Source organism: Diabrotica virgifera, chromosome 6, assembly GCF_917563875.1.
Source record: "Diabrotica virgifera virgifera chromosome 6, PGI_DIABVI_V3a".
In the NCBI taxonomy this organism is placed as follows: domain Eukaryota; kingdom Metazoa; phylum Arthropoda; class Insecta; order Coleoptera; family Chrysomelidae; genus Diabrotica; species Diabrotica virgifera.
The window spans coordinates 94,091,351-94,116,722 of NC_065448.1; the positions used below are offsets into that span (position 1 = coordinate 94,091,351).

Consider the following 25,372-nt stretch of genomic DNA (forward strand, 5'->3'; position numbering starts at 1 on the left):
CTCATTTAAAAAAATCATCGATTACGTCATCACGTCCAGATGGATGACGTCACTAGTATACTATATAAGCCACAATATCATAACTTAAAAAAAAGAGAATGTGTGTGTACTTTGTACGCACGTAAGAAGTTATACTTCTATTATATGATTTCTTAAAAATAAATATACTTTAAACAGTTTGTTTTAATTTTTTTTAAACACCACGCTAATTTTGTTCTTATTGCTTTCAAAAAAAAATTTAGGATTGCTCCGGATTTGAACTCAAGACTTTCGATCTCTGGCCGAATGCTATACCAAATACGTTACGAGGACTGTGTCTGTATCGGTTCGGACGTACCTACTGACAATTCACGGTAACAAACAGACAAAGTGAAGTATACAGTGAAGAATAAATATACAATAAAATGTTTTAATAATACTCATCTTACTTCTGAGGAAGACAAATCCAAAGACACAAAAATTATAATAAATATATTTACTAAAAACACTAAAATATTCTTTTCACACTTTTCTTGCACTTATATATTTATATGCTTCGTCTAATTTACTAACCGTTGCACGTCATCCGCGTCATACCCTGTGACGTCGCATGACACCAACACGAAATATTTGGCGGTAGGTGTGTTCTTTTTTAGAATTATTTTGCCGAGTACACTGGAATTAGAGCCACTAGACATATTTTATTATATAGGCGTAGAAATAATATTTGAAGATTTCTATTAATGTTAGCCTAAAGAAATACACAATAATATGTTTCATTTAATTTGTATAAATGGATTATAAAGCGTTTTTATGAAGCACATTTGTTCGGAACACACTGTAACTGTAATCGAACGAAGGCGACATTTTAGAATAAATTGGTAACATTTATTTGACTGTTGCGGTGATGACACTTCATATTTGTTTATATTCTTTAGTATAATTATCTGTTCTATTATATTTACTCTTTTTGTTATTTACTTTTCTATGAAAAGACCCTCTACTATAAAAATATAAATTTTACCTTATTTTATCACGACTTGGAATAATCGAGGTATCTGACAACTTTTTTAGTTGTTATTGTAGACATACAGAAAACCTATCGGCTTCTCCCAAGGGTTCGGAGCCGTTTTTTAATAATTATTAACAATGCAGTGCAAAAACGCTTGCACTGCAAATCTTAAATGATTATAACTTAATTCTTGTTCTCTGTTTCTTAAGTTTTTATTTATTTACATTGAATATTAATTTGTTTTGTTGTATAATCCATGTTTACAATAATAGTTATGTGATCTATTTGAATTTAAAATGGATTCAGGATTTTTTTATACTTTAGCAACTATGTCAACTTAGATCTCTGGCGTAGATAATGACGTGCAACGGTAAGTAAATTAGACGAACTATACATAACTTGAAAGATTTAGCAACTAAACGCCATACTGCCTGTGTGAGCATGCGCGCAATATTATGAAATTTTACTCTCAATCGCGCCTAAAGAAGTATAACTTCAATAAAAACCGACCTGTTTTGGGATTTTTCCTTAAAGTCACCGCTTTACGAAATAACGAATTTATTCCTTTCATTTGCACCATACTGTATACACATTTACACATGCAACGGTGGAAAATAGTGTCGCGAACACTTGATTGGCAATTAAAAAACAAAGGGGTTTTTGATATTTTATTGCAAAAAACTCTTCGGGATTTCATCAATTGATGTTTAAAGAATATCTACCTACCTTGGCAACATTCAAATTTTCAGCTTTTCACATAGTTTTTGAGGGTTAAAAATGGCCGATTTCGCAATTTTTCAATTTTTAATCGCTTATATGTCAAAAACTATTAACTTTAGAGAAAAGTCACTAAAAACCTTTTCTGTTTGGAATGATCCAAAAAATTTTTTCCATGCAAAAAAATAATTTTAGGAAAAAAACAAAAAAAAACGTTTAAAATATTTTTGACCAACTTTTGGTCCTGGCAACATGCAAATTTGTTAAAAGGGGTCCTTTTTGAGTAAGATTGTGCAAAAAATCCGGATTAGAATATTTTTCCTAGCGGATGCGCAGTGGCTTTCTGGACATAGTACTGGTAAAAGTTCAAAAGGGTGTCCACAATTAATGGTTGTACTATAATAACATATTTTTCTAATCAATTACTTTTAATGGGAAATAAACCACAATTTTACCAAAAAAATAATTTTATTAATCTCTAACGCGGGAATTTTACTATCATCGTTGCATTTGGTTGTCTTTTTAAAGACAGATCACATGCTATGATTTTTTGTGACGGATATTCTTGAGTTGGGATTGATTTCATGTAATCGAATGAACTATTTTTTAGTAAAGTCGTCCCAGGAACGCAACTCATAAATATTGGCGATATCATTTTAAATTCTTCTACTTTAAAATGTATAATATACGTCTGAATTGCCAATATAAATGAGTCAGAATAAATAAATTATTAGAAGAATTTTTTTTTACTTAGCAACAACATTTTTGTTTATTTTAGTAGTATTTTGTATTTTGACAACGAAACCCGATTTGGGATTCGAAACGTTAATAAAATTATTTTTTGGTAAAATTGTGGTTTATTTCCCATTAAAAGTAATTGATTATAAAAATGCCACAAGAAAATAGCTTCAGAACAACATATATTTTTCTATACTTGACTATATTTATTATCTTCAATGTGTCTAGTTATATCTACGATTCTATGATGAATACGTAACTAAATTTTAAAATACCTTATCGTTCCAATAATGATTATTGTTATGGACAAATTAAATGAAAATAAGATGCTACTTTCTCATAAATAAACAAACTAGTATAGTAGTGTAAATTTAGACTGCGCCTGCGGTGTAAAAAATAACTTGTTAATTTTTAAATTTTTTATGATTTATTTTTACGATATACTGGCCTAGATACACAAGTAAAAACTGTTGTCAATGAATTGCTTAAGGCGTAATTGTCCTTGAGATAAAGACAATCTCATTAATGATTCGTTAGAGAGAAATTAAAATGAATACCAAAATGACCTCCTAATTTACTTGAACCGATTAAACTAAACAAGACGCGACAATTGCGTACATACATACATACTTACATACATACATACATACACTAATCCTGTGGCGACTTCCAAAGTGTCTCGTGCGCTGTTTGAAAAACCGGCGGCACACGTTTCTATCGTAGCCTTTTTGCCAAAATGAAATATACCGGATTTATTTTATTGGTTGCATTATTAATCGTATGTGAGTGCCGAAATGATAGTACAAAGGAGGAATGGAAACGTTTTAAGGTAACTATTTTAATTAGTAAGCAGCACTTTCTGGCAAATTAGAAAATATGTACAGTGATCTACAACAGTAATCATGTAAGTCTAGCATAGTCCATATTCTTTTTTTTTACTGTATTCATCGTCATCATCAATCAGCCAACATCGTCAACTGCTGGACATAGGCCTCCCTCAGTTCTTTCCAGTGTTCTGTACACTGCGCCGCTTGTAGCCACTTTCCCTCTACTCTTTTTATATCGTCGGTCCATCTTGTCGGTGGTCGTCCTAGCTTCTTTTTTAGTTTCTGGGCCTCCATTTTAAGATTCTTCGTTTCCATCTTATGTTCTAGCTAAGTGCCCTGCCCAGTTCCACTTAAGCGTCGTAGCTCTTTCGATGATGTCTTGAACTCCTGATATTTGCCTGATTTGTTGGTTTGTTATTAGTCCAGAGAAATAAGGTTTTTGTCGGGACACTTGAGCAGCTAGGTTACAAATCGATTTTTTGGGTACAATATACCTAATACATTATAAATACAAAAATGCCCGTCACAGTTCGGACGAGAAACTTAGTTATTAACAAATAAGGTTCAAAAATGTCAGTTTTTTCGTTTAAATCGCTACAGGTAAAAATAGGGTAATTAGATATCTTATTTATAATATTTTTCTTTTAGCAGATGAGCAAAGGTTTAAAATACCGCTTTTTGAATTTTGGTCCGATCATTTTTTGCTTCGGAAATTGCAAAATAAAACTAAAATTTCAAAAATAAAAAATGTGCTATAACTTTTGCGAAAATGGCCCTAAGAATTTCATATTGCACGAAAATTTGAGTCAAACATTCCGTATAATTCACAAAAAAGACGCTTTTTTGGCTTATAAACAATTTGAATAGCTTTGTTAAGAGCAAACAGTAGCGATCAACAGGTAGCAACAAACGCGTTCCAAGATTGCGGCTCTAATTTTGAATATTTTGTCGAGATATTTGGGACACATATTCGTGATATAATAGAGAATGGCGAGTACATAGCCCAATTTCAGAAATATGTTAGTATGTGGAAATTACTCTATAACTAAATAAAATATTGAAAAAGGAGCCTGTACCGCCATTAAGGAAGACAAAAAAATACACTTTCTTCAAATAAACTTTTTTTCCCGTGCCTAGATTTTGTGTCACATTGGAAATACTAAAAATCGATTTTTTTGTAATAAGAAATCGAACGTCACTGACTTGGCAACATTTCGCGCCTATGTGTATAAAAATTATTGTTTTTGATAGTATAAACGTCACTGTCAGTGTCGAATTACCGAAGCACTGTTGCCTCACTTTTAAAAGTTCGCAGAACTTTCGCAATCTTGGACCGCGTTTGTTGCTACCTGTTGATAGTGTGATACCTGTTGATAGTGTTGATACCTGTGTGCTCTTAATATTGACTATAGAGTAAGTCTACTTTAGGATTTCAAAAGCTGGTATTTTACACAAATTTTCGAAAAAAAAACTTTTTGCCTAGGTTATAGGGTCAAAGTTAGCCACTTTTATTATTTAATTTACAGTTACTTCTATATACATCAAATTCTCCTGTAACAGCGTTAGTTACCATACTAATCCGAAACGGCTTGGCCGATTTTTATGAAATTTTACACGAACATCTTATAGGATGAATAGGTTTTAATCTATTTTTTATACCCATAATTTATAAGGGGGTTGTCCCCCTGACATTTTTTTTTATTTTTTTTTTTTGGACAAAATTATCTACCCTAATTTTATATGATGTAGAATTAAAATATACATATATATATATACACCGTTTTTAGGCGTCAACGCCCTTCCGGTAGGGATCTATGGAGGAGTGTCACCGAGCCGCAAGCCCTTTTCCCTTGCCGTACTGCTCCTCCATAGGCCGATCAGACACCAGCTTATTCCAGACCAAGTCGTAGATTCTTTTTAGAATTTTAGACTACGACGTCAGCTTTTTATTTTTCTATTCGCCGGGCTGGGGCACTAACCTCGATCGCCTCGACCGCATATCCACTCTAGATTTGTCAATCGTGCGCCTCAGTCCGCTTGGCTAATCTGATCTACAAAAATATACATACAACACTTAATTTTCACTCTTCTATCATTACCCCTATTTGTTAATAGCCATCTATATATTTATATCTATAAAATTCTCTTGTCACAGTGTTCGTTTCCATACTCCTCCGAGACCGCTTGACCGATTTTTACGAAATTAATATTAAATTCGGTAGGTCTTAGAATCGGTCGTAATCTATTTTTCATATCCCTGAGTGATAAGCGGAGTTCCCTCTAACATTTTGTAATATAATAACGTACTCTATAAGACTATGAGTACATACAAATTTAAAAAATTATGATCAAAATCCATCAACAAGCACCGGTGATAATAATCGTAGCATATGTTTAAAGAATCAGTTTCATTTTTTGAGTGCACGGATTTTAATAATTCCCCTCCACCGACCACGAATCCGTTTCGTTAGGACGCCATTTTTAAAACTTCATTAACCACTCTATTGAGGTTCAAAGTTTAACTTAAACTTTTACACATAAACTATATACCTTCAACTTCAAAATGGCTCTAGTTAGGTTGCTTAATTGTGATAAACAAAGTAGTCGTCAATTAAATAAAAAAAAGTGGCTAACTTTGACCGTAAGTAACCTAGGCAAATTTTTTTTTTTTTAAATTCGTATAAAAATACCAGTTTTTCAAATCCTATTGTAGTTTTAACCTATAGTCAATATTAACAAAGTTATTCAAATTGTTTGTAAGCCAAAAATGACTCTATTTTAATAAAATGTTTTCAAAGTGATGAAAATGACTTTTTAATGATATTTTTAAATGCGTTGAAAACAAGACTATTATTCTTTCATGTTGTTTCCACAGAATTGCTGTATCACAGTGCCGGTTTATCCACTGGGCGCTTGGGGCGGGCGCCCAGGGGCCCGGGCTGGGGAGGGCGCCCAGGGGCCCGGGCTGGGGAGGGGCCCGTACCTTTTAGTTATAAAAAAATAAAATCGCTAAATAATCCACATATTTTCCGAAAATAATCTCATACACAGATACGCTAATACACTGCAAACGCCTATGCTCTCTTGTTACATCGCTTCACGTCTATACACAGTGGCCTAGCCTAGCCCTATAGGGGCCGGTGTCAATGGTTATGGCGGGGCCCTTTTCCAAAAACTACAGAAAGTTGTCAGATTTAGCCATGTCTCGAATTGTATCCAAAATAATCGCTTAAACAGAGTTTTTTAGTTTCTGACACAATTGTTTCCCTAACTGCAGTGCCTTCCAAGTAAATTAATAATTTCATTTTGAATTGTGGGGCTTAAATAGTAATTTATCTCACTTTTGGGTTTTAAAATAAGTTTATTTTAAAATAGAATTATAATTTGATATTAAACGAAAGACAAAAATAAATATACATAAATCTAATTTATAGATAAAGAATAGATTATACCCGAAAATGCCAATACCCAAACAATAGGTACAGCTGGTTCCTAAAAAACTGATATGACTCTAAGTAAGATTTGATCATTTTGAGCAGTGTATTTGATTGGTCTGACATTATATTATATTTATTATTACCGACAAATAATAAAATAAACAAACAAACAACAAACAGCTGACTTCATAAATTGTAATAGGTCTAAATTTTGATATTATTTTGAATTCCTGCATTTTATAAAGATTATATAAATGATAGTTTTTACATAAATTAGAATAAAATATATTTTTACTAAATAGAATATTAAAGCCGCCATTTTTGAGGAACAGAATAAGTTATCGGACAAATTTTAAGATTTGGCAGTGACAGTGACAGTATGTAAATAATATATACAGCAGGAAAAATGAAAGAATACCCATGAACGAATATATAAAACACGCTGTATTTTTCGGTCACCGTGTCACACAAAAAATTGGCCAGCGCAGATACATGTAATAATTATTATTACATGTACTTGAACTGGGCAATTTTCTTTGTGACACGGCGACAGGAAAATACAGCGTGTTTTATATGTTCGTTCATTGGTATTCTTTCATTTTTCCGACTGTAAGTATTTATCCTTCAAAATACACTGCTCAATTTTCTACAAAATACACTTTAAGAGTCGTATCAGTTTTTTTAGGAACCAGCTGTACAAACCATTTCAAATATTCAAAAGTACAGCGATTGCAAAAACTGCAATTTGGCATTATACAGTGGCCACACACAGCCAACGGTAAATGGACAATTAGCTAAACAAAGAAACTCTGTTATAACAGCGAGCGGTGTCAGATAGATATTATACCTACATAATACAATAAATATCATTTATAATATATTATAGATAAAGAATACATTACACGAAACACCGAAACAATACATACTACTGTTTCAAAACGACCTAATAGTGAAATTGTAGAATATTTTGTTCAATTTTTTTAAATGGATTTTTGTCAGACACGGAAGAACACACTAATACACACTATTATAGAGATCATGCAGACGAATCAGGTGTTTTTCTCGGTCGATATTTTAAATAGCTAATGTATAGTCAGTGTTTACAGTATAGTTTACAAGATAGTGTTTAGAATTGAAAGAAAAGCACGACACAAAGAAGATTTTAATTTCCATTCACCCATATTTTCCATTCTTTCCTGTTTTCTGCCATTATTTTCAATTCCACGAGTGATTTTTCTTTAATTTTTTCCGCATCTACTACTTGCTATATCCATTTTTGTCTTGTTCTGCCTCTTTTTCTTTTTACGGTGTTCTTTGCTTCGTAGACTTATTTTGTAATTCTGTTGGGCTGTATCCGCATTAAATGCCCATACCAGTTCATTTGTCTCTTTGTTAGTTTATTCATTATTGGTTCTTGGTTGGCCATTCTCCCAATAGTCTCGTTGCTTAATCTATCCCATTTTGTCTTTACAACTATCCTTTTTAAATGTCTCATCTCCATTGTATTTATCTTCCTCTTATGTTTTTACAGAATTGTTCAGTTTTAACTTGCACAGAGCACAGTCGGTATCACTATTGTGTTATATATTTTTATTTTTGTGTCTCTTGTAAGTTCTCTTTGTCCCAGTATTAGGGCTAACGCATAGTATAACTTGTTACTTGTTTGATTTCTTTGCTCTACTTGTTATTTCATTTGCATAGTATAGTTAATGCATCTGTTTTCTTGTTAAAAAACTGACAACGAATAGCAATGAAGGGGCCCCTAAACCTCCAGCGCCCAGGGCCCGAAGTTAGGTTAAACCGGCACTGCTGTATCATTATTATTTTCTGAACAATAACATTGCGAAAAAAAGCTCTTTGGGATAAACAAACTGAATAAAATTTAAACTAATTGACGAATCATCTTAAAATTTTTTGTGCACATTGCGAACTATTTAACTCAACTCCTTTTGCAATATGAAAGTCTTAAATTCATTTTCGCAAAAGTTATAGCAAATTTTTTATTTTATAAATTTTAGTTTTATTTTGCAATATCCGAAGCAACAAATGATCGGGCCAAAATTCAAAAAGCGCTATTTTAAACCTTGGCTCACCTATTAAAAGAAAAATATTATAAATAACATATTTAGTTACCCTATTTTTACCTGTAGTGATATAAAGGAAAAAACTCCCATTTTTGACCCTTATTTGTTAATAACTAAATTTCTCGTCGAAACTTTGACGGGCATTTTTGTATTTATAATGTATTAGGTGTATACTACCCAAAAAAGCCATTTGCAACCTGGCTGCTCAAGTGTTCCGAACATGGTATATTTTTGCCTTATTTCCCTGGCGTATATGTGGTCTCGAAGAATCACGTTCAGCATTGCACGTTCCATGACTCGTTGTGTAGATCTGAGTTTATTCGCGGATTTTTGCGTTAGTGTTAAGTATCTGCTCCATAAATTTGTACAGGCAAAACACATTGGTTATAAACCTTACGCTTGAGACACATGGGAATTAAACTTTTTAGAATATGGCTTTGTTTGCTAAATGCTGCCCATTTAAGACCTATTCGCCTCTGTATTTCATCTGTTTGATTGTGTCTGCTTATTTTGAGCTCAGATCTTATGTGTCCCAGATATTTGTAAGTGTCTGTTTGTTGTATGGTATTATTGTCAATAGTTATTTTTCCACTCATTGCGAGGTTTGTCATAAGTTTAGTTTTCTCAAAGTTTATTTTTAATCCTGCTCTCTCAGACGGGGTTTTAAGCGAATGTATCATAACAACTGTATCCTGTAAGTTATCTGCGGTTAATACAACATCATACGCAATCCTCAGATGATTTATTCTCTCTCTATAGCTCTAAATATTGACTCTAGAGCTGGCGTGAACAATTAAGGTGAAATATTGTCTCCTTGTCTTACTCCTCGAGCTAAGCTGAATTTTTCTGTGTCTTCGTGTAGTCGTATACTTGATATAGCGTTCTCATGTATATGTATATATTATAATATGTATATGAAAAATGTTTGCCCGACATGTAGAACATGTCAAATGACAGGAATTATGTCATAATAGCAGTCCGGTAATAAATAGCAGTCTGATTTTTGCATGAGATTTTAATGAAAGGGTAACAAATCAATTGGATGTTCTATCCGATAAAATACATGGGACGTTTTTGTGGTCTGGCGTTCGAAAGCTGCAACCTGTTCCACAATTAAAACTTCCCCTGGTTCAGTGTTCCCGTACATCAAAATTTGTCCGACTAGACACCACACACACACACATGCTCGTATCAACCCCAGCCCCGGGGGACATGTGTGTTCCAGTGGAAAAGTGGAACCCACATGTCCGAAGATCAAACCGCTCACACTCCGTAATGGAGTGGTACCTATCTGACCCCCAAGCTATACCTCCACCCCTCCCCATCGAAGGACATACCGAATGGGGAGGCGTTGATCTTAATGTTACTTTGGATGCCCTGGGTAATGGGACATCCTTTGTATTACTTTATGTGGTTAAGCCACCTAGTTTTAGGGATAGCTAGAAGAGCTTTTCTCCCTATTAATGACTAAGTTAATTTTTTTACTTTACTTTGGACTTGTGTCTTAAAAAAATGTGTTCCGGACATCAAGGCACCGATCTAAATCGATGTCTTGCTGTCCAGACCGTGTGTGCTCGGTCACTCAGCCGGCGAATTGGAAAAATAAATTTTGTTCTCCTCGACGGCTGAGCGCCCGAAAGGTGTGGCCATCAAGCCCACGTCTGACGGTACGTGACCTTGATGCTCACATTCCGCGGCTATGGTCCATTTGACCTACCTGAAGGGTACTTAGTGCCTGAAGGGCGACATTTGTGTTTCGATATTCTGTGGCTATCTCAATTTTTCATTCTTAAGGGTTTCCTCTATATCCAGCTAACTGCTGTCTAGGCCGTCTATGTACCGTTCTTTGGTTTTCGTCGTAGTTAGTCAATTCTCTTAATAATCTGCTACGATGGTTTCTGATATTGTTAAATATTTCATGTGCTCTTTCGTCTATCATTCTCAGGACTTTCTTTTGTTGCGTATGTCTAAATACGTATCTTAATGGGACATATCTAGGTATATTCAGAGCTTCCCTGATCATGTGGTTTTGGATGGTTTGTATTTTTTTCTTGTTGGTTTTACAGGTGTGCCCCCATGCGGCTGAGGCGTATGTTAGTGTTAGCAAAATTATACAATTTGCCATCCTAATCTTTGTCTTAAATCTCAGTTTACTCTTTCGACCTATTAGCGATGACAGTTGACTCCTAAGGGCTTAAGCTTTGTTGACCGTTTGTTTTACGTGTTCTGTAAAGGTCAGCCTTTTGTCCAACATTACGCCTAGGTATTTGGCTTGATTTGGGTATCAATTTGGGTATCGAATAGGGATAGTACCTCATTTGGTCTGCCTCTTCTTTTTTGGTACATAACGGCCTGTGTTTTGTCAGGATTGACAGCTACTTTACACACCATTCTTGTAGTTCGTCAAGAGCTCTTTGTAGATGTCTTGTTGCAAAATCTGGGTGGGTACTGCTAAAAGCTATCGCTGTATCATCTGCGTATAGACTTAGCAACGATCTGGGTTCAGTTGGGGTGTCTGCCGTAATTATGGTATATAGATATGGCGACAACACTGCCCCCTGTGGCACACCAGCCTCCATGGTCTCAACTTCGGACAGGGTTGGCCCTATCCGAACTCTGAACCTCCTGTTGACTAGGTATGACGAGAGAAGACACGTCATGACTAGACACTTTTAAGCTATTAACAAATTTTCAGCTTGCTATTAATAAACTTTTTTTGGTACGCGGGATCAAGGCCTATAAAATGTAAACTATGTACACTCTATTAATTTATTTTATACTTTTAGTTACAGTTTAATAAAACATACGCAACTAATAAAGAAGATTTAAAACGATATAAAGTATTTAAAGAAAATCTTAAGAATATTCATAAACATAACAAACGATTTGAGAAAGGGAAGGAGACGTATTTGCAGGAAATGAATAGGTAATATTGTTTTTCTTTTTTTTTTAGATTTATTATTTTTCATTTATAAATGCAACACTATTGTAGTTGATGATATGTAAATAATTTCCCCTTTTAATTAACAAACATTTGAATAGCTATTTCGAACGCACTAACCAAAGTCATGTACTCATATAGTGTGGGCCAAAGAAAAGAGTCCACCTCGATATTTGGCAGTATTTATTAGATTTTAAAGAAATAGGTCGATTTTTGATCTAAGGGGACACATTTTTACGGTACATACATCTGTCATTTGTCAACCCCCTCCCTTGCACTTCCACCACCCCTTATTTTTAAATAGGGAATAGGGGCATGTGCTAGCTTATTTGAAAGGTCATTCAATTCCTTATTCAGTAATATTAACATTGGTATAATTATTTATACAGGGTGTCCAAGAAAAAATATTTTGAAATAAATTAATTGACACAAAAAGAAGAATGTATGTAATTTATTTAACTCAAAATACATTCTACTGCTGACGAAAAACAAAAAAAAATGTTTATTTGGTAAATTAACATTGTTTTTAAATTGTGCTTAAATTCAATATTTAACCTATCAAGAGACAGATGGGTGACAGCTTGAACATTGAAATTAAGCAAAAAGCAATGTTTATTATAAAAAAAACTTTTTTTTCTGTTTTGTGACAGCAGAAGAATGTATTTTGAATTAATTAAATTACCTACATTCTTCTTTTTGTGTCATTTAATTTAAATAAAATATGTTTTCCTTTTGCACCTTGTCGAAATAAGTATGTTAATGTTTATATTACTGAAGAGAGAATTAAATAAATTTTCAAATGAGCTAGCACACGACCCCTATTTACTATTTAAAAATAATGGGTGTGAGAAGTGGAAGGGAGGGGGTTGACAAATAACAGATGTATGAAACGTAAAAATGTGTCCCCATTAGATCAAAAATCGACCTGCTTCGTCATTTCCTTAAAACCCAATAAAAATACTGCCAAATATCGAGTTGGACTGTTTTCTTTGGCCCACACTGTATATTTGATTTGTTTGTTATTTTCTAAAATATGACCTTTTAACATATATGTAAATATTTACAGGATGTCGCATGGGATAGATACTCTTTCTAAATAAAACTGGTCATATCCCGTACAACACTCGGTATAAGGTAGCACAATCTGATATTGACACATTTCTCAATAGCTGTTCTACCCAAATCGGAATATAGCACGAGAGCTGTTAGACATTTTTGAGTATGTATTTGAGGCAATCCAATGAGGAAAATTTTTCACTGATAATACAATAATAATATGTAATACAATAATCCATGCTGGCCTAATACAATAATGCCGGTCTGGCTAGAGAGTAGCAGTCATTTTCTCTAAAAATGTTCTTAAAGTTATAAAAAGGGTAAAAATTGTTAAATTGGAGTTAAAATCTTTCGCAAATCGCCAGGGCCTCGATTTTTGACCCTTCGCTTCGTAAGGCCGCGTTCAGAGTGGACGAGCAAAGAGCAAAGAGCAAAGAGCAAAGAGCAAAGAGCAAAGAAGTGCTAATAGCGGCTAGTTACGCTAGACGAGAGTTTAGTTCTTTTCCACTCGGCAGGGTAGGATATTTGCTCTTTACTCCCACAGTAGTCCATGTAGTGATACCGCTCCCGTCTGAAAAAATTTCCGATTCGGTCTCTTTGTGGATTCCTATTTAAAAATATTTTAAAATTTCCTTTAAACAAATCTGAAGGGTGCCGGGCGGAATTTTTGGGCAGAAATTGTTAAAACAATTTTTTTAAACAAATACAAAAGATCACGTTTTTTGCTCTGGAACATATATTTTTAAATAAAATTAACATGAAGTAAAACTCCCTAGTGCAGTTGGTATATTTAATAAAAATTCTAAAAAATTTTTAAAAATCCAAACGGATTACGTTCAAAACGTTTTCGGACTTATCAGTCCATCATCCGTGAACTCTCTGTCCTTGCTAAATAGCCACAATGCCAAACACTGGTCAAGATGTATGTTCTAACTACATGGTGAAATCTGATCTACAATTTGGCTTACATTGGATGCCAACGGATTAGTACTAGGTACATGATGCTCTACTCCATTAATTAAGAGATTTTTTTATTATTAGGTCTACATTGAACTACGTTTAGTCTGTCAAATCCCGGTCAAACCCTTCGGGTATTATCCCGTTTTATTTTTATATATTTTTAAGTTTTGTGGGTCATTCTAAACAACAAAGGTATCTTGTAAATGTTCTCAAAAATTGATAGTTTTCGAGTTATAGGCAATTTAAAATCTGAAAAATACGAAAATACGCATTTTCGAGGCCTAAAAACTCATATTTAAATTAGTATTTTGAGGTTGCCAGATACTTAAATTGAAGTTTAAACATTGAGCTTCAGGACTCTGAAGAGTGATCGCGTCTAACCTTAATTTATACCGTTGTTTTTTAATTGTTAAATATGCGTGTTTATCCGATTTTTTTGCCGGTGCGGCGCGCTCTATTTCAAAAATCTCCTATTTTCCTCCGAAAATTATTTTTTCTAGATTTTTTGGGATTTTCTAAATAAAATAAGTTTCTTGACATTTTTCTCAAAAGTTAACAGTTTTAAAGTTATAAGCGATTTAAAATCCAAAAATGAGTATTTTATTAACTTATAACTTTAAAACTATTAACTTTTGAGAAAAATGTCAAGAAACTTATTTTATTTAGAATGTCCCAAAAAATCTAGAAAAAATAATTTTCAGAGGAAATAGGAGATTTTTGAAATAGAGCGCGCCGCACCGGCAAAAAAATCGGATAAACACGCATATTTAACAATTAAAAAACAAGGGTATAAATTAAGGTTAGACGCGATTACTCTTCAGAATCGAAGCTGAATGTTTAATCATCAATTTAAGTATCTGGCAACCTCAAAAATACTAATTGAAATATGAATTTTTAAACATCGAAAATGCGTATTTTCGCATTTTTCAGATTTTAAATCGCCTATAACTCGAACACTATTAATTTTTGGGAAAAATTACAAGATACCTTTTTTGTTTAGAATAACCCAAAAAATCTAAAAATATATGTTCCGGAGCAAAAAAACGTGATCTTTTGTATTTGTTTAAAAATAGTTATTTATGAAACAGTTCGTGAAGTATGCTTTTTGCGAACGCACGCGATATTTAGAGCACGAGCGACAGCGGAGCGAGTGCTATACATCGCGTAAGTTCGCAAAAAGTACTTCACGCACATTTTCATACAATATTTTATCTACTCTACCATAAACAAATAAAAAAACTGTAACTCTTCGTCACTGGAATTCATTTCTATTCTACAATTTTTAGAACTTTGACATTTAAAAAGTCTAACTTTTTTCAAACCACAAAACTGTAAAAACTTTTGTCGTAATTTATTGCTCATTATGTCATCACCATGACAACGCCAAAGTTAAGGATATTTGATTATATGAAAATGTGTTAAAAACAGTGCGAAAAAGTAAGTCCCATTTAAAATACATTGTTACTTCACGCTCACTTTAAACACTTCACGCACTGCTATCTAGAATGACAGTTTTCACAAACTAAAAACTTACACATAATATAACATAGAGTAGATAAAATTGTTTAAACAATTTCTGCCCAAAAATTCCGCCCGGTGCTCTTCAGATTTGTTTAAAGGGGACATTTTTGAATAGGAATTGACAAAGAAACCGAATCAAAATTTTTTTCAGACGGGAGCGGTCTCATTACATGGACCAAAGAGTGCGAGCGGAGAAATCAAACTTGTTTGGTTTCGCCGCTTTGCTCTTTGCTAGCACTCTGTGTACCTCCATTTCCCAGTATGAGTTTGATTTCTCCGCTTTGCTCTTTGCTCTTTGCTCTTTGCTCGTCCACTCTGAACGCGGCCTTATCGAACGTATTCGTGTCGTATCTGTTTAGTATACGAAGCGAATACGTTCGATAACGAAGCGAAGGGTCAAAAATCGAGGCCCTGGTTTGTTTATTTTCTTTATAGTTGAATATCTAAATTTACTTTTTAAAAAATTACACGTCGGCGTCGCCTCAAAGATATTTTTGGTATTATTACCCTTTTTTAACTTTGGAGGAGATTTTTGGAGAAAATGACAGCAACCCTCCAGCCAGACCGGCATTTTTGTAATATAATTTTATGGAAGAGCTATCTGAAAACAATTCAGATTGCCTCAAATACCTGCCCAAAAATGTCTAGCAGCTCTCAGTCCAATATTTCAATTAGTAAGGTATAGTTAACTTCCTCTAATATAACTGTTACACGCATAGAGCACTATCACATGAGGATTAAAATAGTTCATGTCATTTTCTAATATTTGTTCTCCACAGCTCTCTTTATAATTCCACCTTCTTTCCAATCAACTACACTATAATACACTGTCCTGATACTTTAGATTATCTTTTATTTCCTGATTTGCTTATTTGGAGTATCGACCTTAAGAGGAAACAGTAGCAATCAACAGGTAGCGAAAACGCGTTCCAAGATTGCGGATGTAATTTTGAATATTTTTTCGAGATATTTGGCACACGTATTCGTAATATAATAAAGAATGGCGGTACAGAGCCCAATTTGAAAAATATATTAATATGTGGAAATTACTCTGTAATTAAATATATATATATCCCGTTCACAGCGTAATACGCCTTTGGGTTCCCGTTCGCCAAGCCTGTCTATTCTGCCAGTCTTCTTCAGATAGATTTCTTGCTGACATTGCTTTTGAGATTCCTTGGATCCATGTTGTTGGTGGTCGTCCTCGTTTTCTTTTCTCTGGTGGTACCCATTCTAATATCTTTTTGGGTAGTCTTTCTTCCCCCATACGTCTAACATGTCCGTACCATATTAGTTGTTGTTTTTCGATGTCTTCTATAATTGATCTTTGTACTTTCATTTGTCTCCTGATGTCCTCATTTTTCACATGTTCTAATCTAGACTTTCCCGCTGCTCTCCTCCAAAAATCCATTTCAACTGCCAATAGGTTACCTTTAAGTTTTTGTGATAACTGCCACACTTCTGAGCCATAGACGATTACTGGTTTTAATATGGTATTATATATTCGTTTTTTCGTTTCCGGTCTTATATTTTTTTGCCATAATACTGAATTCAACGCACCTATAACTTGTTTTCCTTTGGTTATTCTGTCTTTTATGGCTTCATCACTTCGTCCTGTCTTTGTCAGTTTTACCCCCAAATATGTACATTGGTCACATTTCTTAATAGTTTCATCTTCTAAGTCGAGGTCATCTGGATTATTTTCTCCTCCTACGCAAAGATATTGTGTTTTTTGGACATTTACTTCGAGGCTCCATTTTTTGTACTCTTCCATTAGTTTTCTAGCCATATACTCCAGGTCTTCTTTGTCTTGGGCAATAACTACCTGGTCATCTGCATAGTGCAACGTATATAACGTTTCATCCCCAATAGATAGCCCCATCCCTTTACACTTCTTCTTCCAGTGCCTGAGTGCTTCATCGATATATATGTTGAACAGTATGGGAGACAAACAACAACCTTGCTTCAGTCCTTTTGTTACCTGAAAACCATTAGACACCTCTTTTCCTATTTTAACTTTTGCTATTGTGTTCTTATAAAGCTCTTTAATAGCATCGATTAGTGTAACGCTGATACTGGTTTTCTCCAATACTTTCCACAACTTCGCAACAGGCACGGTGTCATATGCTTTTGTTAAATCGACTAAGAGTAAATGCACTTCTCGAGATCTCAGTGTTCTTTTCTCAAGTATTTGGGATAAGCAGAAAATACTATCTATTGTGGATCGTCCTGCTCTGAATCCGTTTTGTTCTTCTGACTCAAAAGGGCGGTATTCTTCGCATATGCGTTCTTTTATAATTCTTCCATATAATCTGCTAAGCGTACTCGTAACAGTTATACCCCGATAGTTATTGCAATCTTCCTTATTTCCTTTCTTATGGATAGATGTAATCCATCCTTCTTTCCAACTTTGTGGCACTGGTTCTCCATGCAAGTGCCTATTGAAAACTTCTGTTAGAATCTCGAATAGTTTGTTGGTTCCATTTTTTATTAACTCTGCATATATCCCCTCTGGACCAGGAGCACGTCCATTTTTCAGCAGTGATACAGCTTTTTTAGTGTCTTCTACGTTGATTGCTAATGGCTCCCCTTGAATCAGGACTTCATGTTGTTCTATGTTTTTGTATTCCGGTCTTTCTTCTACTAACAGTGTTTTATAGTGTTTTTCCCATTTTTCAGGTTCTATGGAGTGTATGGCTATTTGTTCTGTTTTGTTGGATCTGATGTTTTTTATCAACCTCCAGGATTCTCTTGATTTGCGGCCGCCGATGTACGTATCTAATTCCTGACATTTTCTTTCCCAGCTTTGATTTTTTGACTCTATTACCGTTAATTTAAATTTATTTACCATTTCTCTATATTCTCTTTTTTATTAAATTACATTATTAAAAAAACTAGCCTGTACCGCCATTAAGAAGAACAAAAATATACACTTTCTTCAAATAAACTTTTTTATCCGATGCCTAGATTTTGTGTCATTTTGGAACTACTAAAATTTTTTATTTCATTAGTAGTTCCAAAATGACACAAAATCTAGGTATCGGATAAAAAAGTTTATTTGAAGAAAGTGTATTTTTTTGTTCTTCTTAATGGCGGTACAGGCTCGTTTTTTTAATATTGTATTTAATTACAGAGTAATTTCGACATATTATTATATTTTTTAAATTGGGCTCTGTACCGCCATTCTTTAGTATATTACGAATACGTGTGCCAAATATCTCGAAAAGATATTCAAAATTACAGCCGCAATCTTGGAACGCGTTTTGGCTACCTGTTGATCGCTACTGTATCACCTTAATCGAGGTTTACATTTTTCATAGCTTGTTTTCAGCTAGGCAAGTAGACTTGAATCCAGTTTTATATTTTCCACAGGTTGATACAAACTCATAACAGCTTCTTGGTGTTAGTTATTAATAGACAAAAGAAATATTAATTATTGAAAATATAAGAATTAACAATATCTTGCCAAATAGTGGATATGAATAGCTTGATATAGTGTCCCAAGATTGTTAAGAATCTGTTTGTTCCATTTATATATCACTCAGCAATACGATTCTGAAATACTAATACCTTTCTTAGGGGAGACGTTAGTTAAAAAAATATACCAGATTTTTCTCTCATAATATCACTTCAGATAGTTTCTCCATATATCTCTAAACTTTGTGTCTACTTCTAATTTTGCTGAGTAACAATTCTTCTTCTTAAGGTTCCATCTTCTATAGAAGGTTGGATATCAACATTATGGCAATTCTTATTTTACTTACAGCAGCTCTAAACTGTTGGTTAGAGCTCAGACTAAACCACTCCCTTAGATTTCGTAACCAGGAGGTTCGTCTTCAGTTTTGACTTTATCTGAAAATACCTTTTTTAATTATAACAAAGCAATATAAACTGTGTCAATTTGAAAATGTGCCAGCCTTTATAATTTGGTCCATGAAAATCTAAAAATATGCAAAAATACCTCATTTATTGAGGGGACATTTTGTAGACCAGTTTTCAACTAAATTACATCAACCCTCTAGCAAAATACCCCTTCCCCTTTGGGGGTTGCAAAAGCTTTAATGGGAAGGTGGGTTTAGTGATACCACTTTCTAAAGGTCGTTCAACTACATTTTTAAAAATACCACACATTAAAATTTCTTTTCAGTACTTTTGGAATAATGTTTGACTCAATACTCCAAAACAATTTGGAGTTCTGAACTCGATATTTAATACTTTTACTGTTTTACATAATGTTTCCAAAAGTACTTCAAAAAATACTCAAAATACTCCAACGTTCTAAAAAATCAATTATGAGTTCAATACTCAAAAAAAAATGTTGTAGTTCTGAACACGATATTTAATACCTTTAGGGTTTTACTTAATTTTTTTCAAAAGTTCTGGAAAGAGATATAATGTATGCAGTATTTTTGAAAAGGCAGTTGAACGACCTTTAAAATTCTACCGAGGCGTACACAACCCCCATTCAATTCATTAAAGATTTTGGGGGTTGTGCTGTGGAGGGACACAACCGTGGAGAGGGTGGAACGTGGGTTGAGTGATACCTCATTTTAATTAATCGATCAACTGTCTTTTCAAAAATACCCCATATATTATATTTCTTTTCAATACTTTTGGTAAAATCAGGTAAAACCGTAAAGATATTAAGTATCGAATTCAGAGCTCCAAAGGACACTGCACATATCTAATGGAAAATATGTCACTCAAATGAAATAAAATTTGCATGAATATATTGGTCTTGATATTACACTAATTCCATAGCATTGCTCCAACTCTGTATTTTGAATAATAAGAGCGTAAATTGATAAAAAGAAATCTAAAATCAAATGGGAATGTACGTGTATCAATGAGAGAGAAAATATTTTGTAATTCGTTTACTTCATAAATCATTCTGAAGGATTAAGCCAGAGGCTTACTCTTATCTTATCCTATTATTATTGATAATAAAGTAGGTATAATTTGTAGGTCAGTTGTACTGCCTCTAATCAGCTTAAGCTTATAGTGGGACTTCAAAAATGCGATTTCGATCAATTTTAGTTACAATTAACGCCCTAATTAATTAAAATTAAGAGTTGGCGCAATGATATGTAATGATCGAAATTTCGAAACCAATCTATTCATGTAAATTTTATTTCATTTGAGTGACATTATATATTATTTTCCACCTACCTCTAGCGATAGTATACTTTTCCGGACCTGATTGTAGGGAGCAATGTTGTACTTTTCCTCCCTAGGGAGGAAAATAAAAGTGGCGTCATTTTATTTCATTCATGACGTCAACTTATTGACGCGATGTACAATATCTATTGTCTATTACGTAAGTATATATACATTTTAACGTTTATTTATAATACACCCTGTATTTTGCAGAACGGTAAAAACAGTAAATTTTTATTTTGATTTAACAATGTTTACATTAATACTTTGACTTATATTTGACAGTTGACAGTTTTGTTGTTACATTTTGTTGTTAAATTTTGTTGGTTAGTTACATAAATAAATTAAGTAAAAATGAAAAAATGACTTGTTATTTGAGGAAGGTGGAAAAATCATATGTATAACATGGGAGTAAAGTGCCTGTTCCTCCCTTGAATGATTACTTCATTCTCGGGAGGAAAAGTAGCACTTTCCTCCCTTGTTATTCAAATAGCTATTTCCATAAGATGTGTGCGGTGACTTTTTTTTTGGATTATTGAGTCCAAGATTTTTCCAACAGTACTGAAAACAATATAATTTTGTGGTATTTTTAAAAAGGTAGTTGAACGACCTGTAAAAATAGGTATCACTAAACCCCCCTTTCCATTAAAAATTTTGGGGGTTGTGTCCGCCCCCGCTAGAGGGTGGAATGTGGATTGGGTAATAGCTCATTTATTTTAAAAGTCGTTCAACTGCATTTTCAAAAATAGCACATGTATTATGTTTCTTATCAGTACTTTTGGAAAAATTAGGTAAAACCGTAAAGATATTAAGTATCGACTTCGGAACTCCAAAAGATTTTTTTGAGTATTGAACTCCAAATTGATTTAAGTATTTTTTGAAAAATCAAGAAAACCGTAAATTTATTAAATATTAAGCTCCAATTTTTTTTGAGTATTGAGTCCAAATAATGAAAAGAAATTATAATGTATATGGTATTTTTGAAGAGATCATCAAACGACCTTTACAAATTGGTATCACTCAACCCCCTTTCCATTAAAGATTTTTGGGGGTTGTGTCCTCCCCCGCTGCGCTAGTGTAATTTAGTCGAAAACTGCTCTACAAAATGTCCTTCTCACAAATAAATTTGTGACAAAATTATAGTGGGTGGCACATTTTCAAATTGACACACTGAATATTAGATATGATTGGAAAACTTTATAGAGAATTAATTTTAAAGATGTTTTGGGAGTATACCACAAAATTAATATTTCGACTTGCAGTCGAATGGTCTTATATTTGTGTATATTAACTATTAAAAATATTTTTAAGATTTGGGGATTTGACAGATAAAGAATTTGGTGAAATTTATGGTCTCGCCGAAAACGAAAATGTTATAAAATATGACGATGATACAAAGGCGAAGGAAAAGAAATCTGGAAACACATCCACTTCTCAAAGTAAAGATGAATTTTTGGATTGGAGTAAAACTGGGGCTGTAACTCCAGCAAAAGATCAAGGCACGTGTGGATCTTGCTGGATATTTAGTGCAGTAAGTAGCTTCTAAGCTATTAAGTTATTAGGTTAATCACCTCTAAGCTATTATTAGAAATAGAAATAACTGAATTTCTTTTGTGAGAACTAAAAATTTTAATATTAAGTATAATATCCTTATGTGTAGGATATTTTATTTTTTTACATAAACCAAATTGTTGTAATTCAACATTACGTATTTTTGACGTTTCGACTTCCATTCCGGTGACCGATGTTATTATATAAATATAAATAATATAAATAAAAAAAATATATGGTTTCTGATAATTGTTGGTAATAAGGAAAATTGTTGGTAAAATATATATCAAAAATAAATGTTGTTTTGTCTTTCGGTTGGTCCCTAAAAGCGATTAAAATCGAGCAAAATTTAAATTATAGCAGCCAGTCTAAAACACGCTCTCATTGGTCGTGAGGTCATAAAGTTAAAAATGTTCATTTTATTCATCCATTAATTCATTACGTATATTATATTCCTTTACTTTTTGTAGTTATTTTTGTAGATACTGGCGTGTCTCAGTTTTATAAAGTTTCAGATAGTTGCTGTGAACTATACAGGGCGAGGCAGATAAAGGGCCCATTAGAAATATCTCGAGAACCTGATTCTCTTACCAGAAGTAAGAAAATCATGAAAATTAAAATACAGGGGTTTTGACGTGTGAACTATTTAATTAAAATATTTTGGTCTCTTTGCTACTTCCGGCTGTAATGGAAGTTAACTGTAACTTCATTTTTTGGGACACTCTGTTTAATATTACAAAACCTCATATTTTGAGAAAGAAGGCATCGAGTAAAATCTTAATTTGTAAAAATATACAGGGTGTCCCATTTTAAGAAAACGAAGTTACAGTCAACTTCCGGTATAACCGGAAATAGCAAAGAGACCAAAATATTTTCATTAAATAGTTCACACCTCAAAACTCCTGTATTCCAATTTTCATGGTTCTCTTACCTTTAGTTCTCGAGATATTTCTAATAGGCTCTTTATCTGCCTCACCGTATATAATATATATATATATATATATATATATATATATATATATATATATATATATATATATATATATATATATATATATATATATATATATATATATATATATATATATATATATATCATAAAGGAGTACGAACGTCAATTCCAATATAAAAAAGGAGCACTCGTAAGTGTAGGGTTTAATCATCTGTCAAGTGGGTGAAAAAAGAGACAAAGAATTCGGCTACTTCATCTATTTATTGAAGACGTTTCGTCTACTGCTCAGTAGACATCATCAGTTCATCTACAAAAAGAGTGTTATAAGAAACAACATCCAAAGGAGAGGTAAAAAAGCACTAGCTACCTTAAAAAGACATGTAGCAATAGATAAGTTGTACATAGTAAAAAATCTTATCCATGAACCAATGCAATGTAAAAGTATATAACATTTAAATGTATAGTTAATATTTAAAAACTTTAATACAGCTAAAGAAAAGACCATGTGGTAACAGTCACATATAAAAAACAAGTGAAAAAAGCCGGCTTGCTTTTTTGATGTCAAGGATGAACCAAGAAAAAACCAGATTCACACTTCCAGAATTAGTAGTATTTAAGCATACTTCATTTTAACTTTAGGTAACATCATTACAGGATTTTAATGCTAATGTGCAAAATTGAAAATTTAAAGTTTAATAGTTACCAGCAGGTCGATATCTGAGCCCAACAGGCACACAAAAGCAAATGGAGTTTGAAATATCAGGTCTAAACTGACATCTCGCCAAGAGGCAGGCAACCTTGAAAATTTTAACAAAGAGTGACTGACAGCTGCAGTGCAGCGCGCTATAATTCAATTTGATGTAATAAAACAGTTGGAAAAGTGTTTAAAAAGTGAAAATAATATCAAGAAGTAATCAGAGGATGTACCCTATACCTCGTGGACAAGAAATACAGTATATTTTAAACACGTGAGGGCAAATCACATAATTCTATGGAAAAGTGCCTACGTTAGTACTGGTTATCCAGTAACCAACAAATATATAATATTACAATATTATAACTTCCATATATCGCAGCTCAATGTGCAGACGTAAAAAAATTGCAAAAATATAAGAAAATTCATAAATTAGCTCAACAATTTGTAATTTATAATTCATACCAGTAATGCAAAATTTTTATCCTATGGAAATTTTTTATTTATTTGTTTATTTTTATTTAAATTTTAAATCTGTTAAGTAAACTGTTATTATTAAAAAGTGGGAATATATATATATATATATATATATATATATATATATATATATATATATATATATATATATATATATATATATATATATATATATCATAACATTTCAATATTTTTGTTAATTTTTGATAATTTTGTTATATGATCGAAGAGGCTTTTTCTACAGGACAGTCTGATAACTTACCCATTATGAAAATAATACTGTATAGGTAAATATCATTCAATATGTAAAGTACATCTACCAATATATACCAAAAGTTCTATTTTATTCTTGTTCAAAATATACTTGATTTATTCAAAAACTATTAAGCAGACAACAGATATTAAGTACTTACATTAAAATTATTTTCACATACATGCAAACTGTGAATGTCCTTTCAACATACATGTAAATGCCGTTTCTTCTATCTATCTATCTAATTAGCCTTCTTCGGTCCATCTTTGGACATAGGCCTCCCCAATCCTTTTCCATTCTTCTCTGTCTGTCGCTACAGTTATCCACCTAGAGCCCACGTGCTTCTTGACATCATCTGCCCATCTCATTTGTGGTCTTCCTCTGCTTCGTTTATATTGCCACGGTCTCCAATTTATGAGAATTTTGTTCCATCGGTCTTCCTTTTGTCTTATAGTGTGTCCGGCAAATCTCCATTTCAACTTTGCAACTTCTTGTCTAACATCCCTAACTTTGGTTTTCTCTCTTATCCACTCGTTTCTCTTTTTATCCAATAGTTTTATGTGCAACATTTGCCTTTCCATTGCTCTTTGCGTCTTTATGATCTTGTCCATGTTTGCTTTTGTAAACGTCCACGTTTGGGAACCGTAAGTGAGAACAGGGAGTACGCATTGATTGTATACCTTGGTCTTAAGATGTTGTGGATATCTTTGGTTTTTAAGGATGTAGCTTAGTTTTCCGAATGCCGCCCATGCCAGTCTAACTCGTCTTTTGATCTCTGCTGTTTGGTTTTCCTTGTTAAGTTTTATAATTTGACCCAGATATATATAATCATGAACTTGTTCTATTTCATCTTGTCCGATCCTCATTGTGATGTCCTCATCTGTATTTGTTATGATTTTGGTCTTGCTGTAATTCATATTAAGGCCTATCTTTCCGGCTTCTATGTCCAGTTCTTTCATCATTTCAAACAATTCTTCTTTTTTATCGGTTATCAATACGATGTCATCGGCGTACCT

At 33.1% G+C, this 25,372-nt stretch overlaps 1 protein-coding gene across 1 annotated transcript in view; it reads left to right on the forward strand.

Annotated features, from left to right (window-relative positions):
* The first annotated feature begins 2,979 nt into the window (after positions 1–2,979).
* The window catches only part of LOC126885879 (procathepsin L-like), a 39,748-nt gene continuing 17,355 nt past the window's right edge, over positions 2,980–25,372 (forward strand). The window contains exons 1-3 of the mRNA XM_050652672.1: positions 2,980–3,275; positions 11,581–11,720; positions 21,741–21,960. Of these exons, the coding sequence (XP_050508629.1) occupies positions 3,183–3,275; positions 11,581–11,720; positions 21,741–21,960 (453 nt within the window). The 5' untranslated portion in view covers positions 2,980–3,182. The remainder of the gene's footprint in view (positions 3,276–11,580; positions 11,721–21,740; positions 21,961–25,372) is intronic.